At 31.7% G+C, this 5,964-nt stretch overlaps 1 protein-coding gene across 1 annotated transcript in view; it reads left to right on the top strand.

Moving 5' to 3' along the window:
• CFAP210 (cilia and flagella associated protein 210) overlaps positions 1–1,320 on the top strand; it is a 36,351-nt gene extending 35,031 nt beyond the window's left edge. Inside the window, exon 9 of the mRNA XM_007109842.2 lies at positions 750–1,320. Within this exon, the coding sequence (XP_007109904.1) occupies positions 750–1,094 (345 nt within the window). The 3' untranslated portion in view covers positions 1,095–1,320. The remainder of the gene's footprint in view (positions 1–749) is intronic.
• Positions 1,321–5,964: the final 4,644 nt, after the last annotated feature.

Below are 5,964 nucleotides of genomic sequence, written 5' to 3'. Positions count from 1 at the left end.
GTGAGAGGCCCGCATACCGGAAAAAAAAAAAAAAAAAAAAAAAAGGTGTCAACCAAAACTTTATAGAAATCTTTAAAAACCCATTAGTCACCTCATATAAGCAGTTAAAGGAACAATGGTTTTGTAAATTATAAACAGTTAAAAGAAAAAAATTATGAAATGTTAGTAAACTGACTTTTGGTAGGTAGATTGCTTACCTATTCTACCTAGCTCCAACACTGATAAATGTCACTTGTTCCAACTTCAAATTCTTAGGAAAGAGAATGTAACTTGTTTAACCACTTAATTCAGATATTCATTGCTCACTTAATCTTATGTGGCTGAGTCACATGGTATATGTATCTGGCTGATCTGGGACAGTGGGTTTGGGTGCATTCCTTCAGAATAGTGGATGGATGGGGACAGTGACTGATATGTCTTCTACACTTGTCAAAGTACACATCTTCTAAATGGTAGAAACAGGATTTTAAACTTGGTTATTTGATTTTTAATCTTAATTTCATGCTGCATTGTTTGAAGATGTACCATCACATAATACTGAGCCACTACTTTGAACATGATACTATTGTGAGAAGCATGGGAGAATTTCTGAAATAAATTATAGTAATACAGTTGTTAAGTCAGGACTTGTCAAATATCAATGAGTTTAGAAAGCTCTATCTACAACTTCAGATGCTACATATATTTAGAAAATTGATTTTTTTTTTTTACTAATACAAAGTATATTTTTTTCTTTCCTTCCCAAATAGGCCAAAAATAAATTTAATGCACTGAAAGCAAAACAAGGAGAATTAGAGTACTGCAGACTTACTGAAGCTCTTGTGGCTGAAAAGGAGAAGGAATTTCAGGATTATGCCAGAGAAGTAATTGAATCTGAGTCTGAATCAACAAACAAATATATTTATCCTCTTGTAAAAGCTGTACAGGAAGGACCTGGAGGTGGTCGTGGACCAGTTTTTGTGGACAGAGGTGTATTAAGACCCAGCTATCAGGCAAATGATATCACTGGACTCCAGCTCCCTTTTTATACCTCTCAGGGAACAAAATACAATAATTTTCAAAAGTCTAAGGGAAGGCTAGGTTTTACATGGTAGAAAAAAGTTTATTTTTAAGAATACTAAGTCATAGCTAATATTATGAGCTACAAGAGCTATAAATTCAAGTGAATTATATGCTTATGATTTGTTAATAAAGCTGCTTTTCATCTAAGTACAATTATGGCTGATCTAATTGATTCTTCCCCACTCAAGATTAAGTCAGATTCCATTTTTTATTTTGATAAAACACATACACAACCAAACGTATAATTTTAGCCATTTAAGAATATTCAGTGGCATTAAGTATATTCATAATGTTGTACAACCTCCACCTATTAGTACACAACTGCTCTGATCTGCTAATTTGATAAAAGAAACCATAGCTAAAATTTGTGGCAAAGATGTAAATTGGAACTAGGACATTTTGGGTATTGAGAGGACTTGATGGGGTGGGGGAGGTGTAAAAATTATGAATCCGCACTTAAAAAAGAAACACAGTACTAGGTTAGGAAATTTGTTTAGGAAAGAAACCTAGAAAGCAATGAAAATAGAAAAAGCACATTGAAACTAAAAGTATTTTAATAACAAATTTGCACAGTCCATATGAAGCACTCACATTTTACATATTCTCCTGGCTTAATAAAACATTTAAAAACACTCCAGAATTTGAGAGTTTAATAATATTCACCTGCTAACACATATAAACCACTGAATGGTCAGAACGTTTTTACTTAAGCATATGTATTTTCAGTGACTCTCAAGTTAACTAGGTTCATTTTCCCTAAATATGTCTAATTTAAATAAAACCAAAAATAAACAAGAAACCAAAAACTAGACAATCTGTTTTACAAACTCAATTAACATTTATATGGCTTTACAATGGTAAGTGTTATATTAAAGCTGGCAGGCACAGAATATAATACAGTGTTCCTGCTGCTGAGAAATTTGGAGGAATTAAAAAGCAAATAGTAGCATTCCAGTTGACAGTAATGCAAATTCCATGTATAACCTTAAAAGTCTGCTGAGGCAAAAGACACCTTGCAATGTGAAGCACTATGATTAAACAATTACACTAGAACTTATTCCTAAACCTGGAAATTGTCACTGCTGGCTAAATTCTTAAAAGAAGTTAAGCATTGTTAAACTCTTTGCTCAGTTTTTTCCTAATACAATTTCTGTATCCCCATGGGTAAAATAAAAGTATTATTTTAATTAATTTATATTCATTATTTAGCTTTTAATAAAAATAAAGGTCGAATAAGATAATACAATGATTTAAAAAATACAAAAACAAACTGTTTATGATAGTATAGTTTATTTTATACAATGTTTAACTATAAAAGTTGATGGTTTCAGAGTTTAAATTCTGTAAAATGCAGTTTGCAGAAAAGTTTAACAGTTACTAGACTAATGATAAGAGAAGCAGCATTTTGAAACTAATTATACAATTGCAACAACAGCTTTATTCCTAAATTTCATTAAAAAAATATACATCACAGTGACTTCTGAGCTAGGAAAAGAAGTGCATTAACTTCATTTGTTTTTCCCTTCTGTAAAGAGAGCAGCCATAACTTTTAATATCCCCACATACAAATACCCAATTCATTTATCCTTCAAAATACTATAAACACACAAAGGGGGAACAAAATATACAGCATGTGCTTTTGGTAAACATAGGAATTTGCTTGAAAAGGGGGGCGGGGCAGACACACAAATCAATTCCACCACTCCCCCCCCAGTACATAAAAACAAACAAAACCCCTCAACAACTCCCTTCTCCAACCTTGCTGATGGAATTTTTCAAATTCCATAAAGGTTCAAAGTGTGATGAAAAAAACTGTCACCCAGAGTAAAGCAAAATCAACTACTAAAACCATACTAATTTGTTCCACACACTAACCTGAAAACAAATAAGAACTGTCAGTAATTACTACTACTGAAAACATGAGCCCAGTATGTTCCCGTCCCCAATATTAAGAAATTTTTACTTTTCAGTTTCATATCTTCCACTGAGTACAGAATCAAAGGCGATTAGGCAAAGCCAATATGAATCAATATTACACTTGTGCAAAGATGGATTTATAAGACAAATTCTTTGAAACTTCTGTGAGGGATCTGATTTAAGAAACTTAGCAACTACAATGCTCTATGACCTCACTACCTATAGAGTAATTTAAAAATGTTTTAAAGCAACCTAGTAGCTTCTCTACAAGCTCTTTAACATTAATCTCTCTGCAGTGTCAATTTCTGTGGCAGATGGTTTACCCAGAAAAAGAATTCACATGAAATAATCATGAAAAAATTTCTCATATATTGCCAATCAAGCAATAAAAACAAACTAATTTAAATATCTTTAAGAGGATATTAAATCAAACATACTTTGAGGTAAACTGTAAGCTCAAACGTAACTATTATCAATTTGGCAGTAAAGAATTAAACAGTTGACTTTTAGGAAAACAGAGTTGTTCAAAGTAAAAACTAAAGGTTGCACAACTATTAAAACTGTAATGAAAAGATCATTTGATTGGTGTACTATTCAGATGCAAAGGCAGATGAGGTACAATTAATGCTGTTTGATCATTTTCTAAATGTTATTTATATTCTGAAAATAAAATCTAGCTGATTGTCATCTCTCACTTCAACTCCTTCACATATCTGTTCTATTGTAAAAACAGCTAACAAAGTTTTTTTTTAAAGCCTTATAAATAATGTTTAGCATGGAATTGCTTCTTTGATGACCAAAACAGAATACTACTTAAAGAAACTACTATTTTTTTCCCCTATGGTTACTTGTCTATAATCTTAGTGGATAAAGCTCCGGGATCAGACAACATAGAAGTATTTTCACTTAGCATGTTTTTTTTTTTAAATATAATTACTAGAAATCCTTTCTTAAACAGCACCTTTCTTGAAGCTCAAATAGTTTATAACAAAGACTTTTTAAATGCAGTTTACTGAATTTAAGACAAACAATAACTAATTTAAAATATATAACATTATACAGCTTGGGGACTCAAGACTCAATTATCTCTAAGGTTTGTGGTCAAAGTCTCTAAGGAATCAACCACCCTGGATTATCATAAACATCTATTACTTTTACCATCAGGAAAAAAATTTGGTAAGACTCTGCTACGGATATTTGTTTCAAGATATTGCAAACAATCATTACCCTATTTGTTATATAAATGGCTACCACAATGCCAAATGTATCATTACTGTATTAATCAATAATGGGAAGTATTATGCTAATAAGCATTGCTTTGCTCAGTACAAATAACACTGAGTAGCTACTGGGTTTATGAAGGAGCTACCTTGGTAACAGAGTAGCTATTTGACACTACTGACAAATATTAAAGTACAAAAGCACTCTAGAGGCAACTAATAATTGGAATTCTGAAATTTCTTTTCAAATGAGGCAGGTTTTGTGTTTACTGGATGTTCAATATTTTATTTAGAAGAGAAATTACAGAATAAAAGGCCACAAATCACTAAAATAGCAATATACCACACACAAAATTCTGAACGGACTTTGGATATCTTTAGTGTTTCACACTGTAAGCTATCAAATTTTGCAACTTTCTACTCTATGTGGCAATGTTATACATGCCAAGTTAAAATAATGATTAACAGTATGGTATAAAGCCCCCTGAATAGAAGAAACCAGAGTCATAAACATGCTACAGCCTACTGTGATACATAGATAAAAAAGATGCATTTTCTTGCCAGTTGAAACTCACAGTTATGAGAGTTAGAGAAGTCAGTTCAAGTTAAAAAAAAAAACCATGCAACATTAATACTCAACTCTATATAGGTCAGTGGCCAAAAAGAGAAATCTAAGTTAATGTGTCAATACTAACAATTTTTAGAATCTGTCTAACATAAAGACCTGCACAAGTGGTATGTTTTAGTGAGAAAACTAGTTTTTTCATTTTAGAGAAGGGTAATGGTAATAATAATAATAATAATAAAAAAACATTCTCCCAAAGCAAGTTTCATCTCTTCAGACCAACAGCAACACAGAATTGAGAATTACAACCTGATCTTCAAGGTACAGTTCTTGTTAGATGCTGTGTAACAGCAAGCCAAGCCCAATCATTACATCAACTGAAAAAAAATACTCAACTATATTTATAGACAGTGAAGTAAAACAAAACTAAAGAGGAAAAATAATATGAAACAAGCTACCGGTAGAACTATAAAGAGTAACATGAAGTGCAATATAAATAACTATCTATTTTAAAGCACAAATTACTATAAAATCAAAAGTAATGACTTAATATCTCAAGTTATTAGGGTCCCACTTCTGTGTAATTAAAAGCTGCTGCTACAAGCCTCTGTTATAAATGCAATAGAAAAATCTACACAAGATTTCTTCTACCTAGTGGCTTCTAAGGTTACTTTAATCATGAGAAACACAAGCTTTTGTAACAATGTATTCCAACAATCAGTTATGTTTGTTTCCAACTGGCCGATCACAAAACAAATTAGGGTGTAGAATAGCATGTTTGCTACTGGCTGATTGTTGCAACACAAAAATGCATACATGAAATAGTTAAACACAGCACACAGTATTACACCAAAGTGTTTTTCTCATTTCAAGTTTATTAAAACTTTTGCAGTACAAATTATCCAGGTTGCAGATTATCAAAAGATTGACTCAATAAAGTCCACATTGGAAAAAAAAAAAAAAAAAAGGACAAACATAAACCCAAAACAATGAAAAGAAAACAACATAAAGGGGATTCATCAGCAAGTCTCTAAAACTTAAAATTTGAGACAGAATGGAAATAAGTTTATATAACTCACTCATCCACTTTTGTCTTCATCTGTTCCAGGGCTTGATTCATGATCAAATTTTTTTATTTTTATCATGTGTGTGGTCATTTTCTTGACCCTTTGATTTTTGGTTTTCTTTTTCCACTGAGGA

Source organism: Physeter macrocephalus, chromosome 2, assembly GCF_002837175.3.
Source record: "Physeter macrocephalus isolate SW-GA chromosome 2, ASM283717v5, whole genome shotgun sequence".
Lineage (NCBI taxonomy): Eukaryota > Metazoa > Chordata > Mammalia > Artiodactyla > Physeteridae > Physeter > Physeter macrocephalus.
This window is presented reverse-complemented; position numbering and strand designations above follow the sequence as displayed.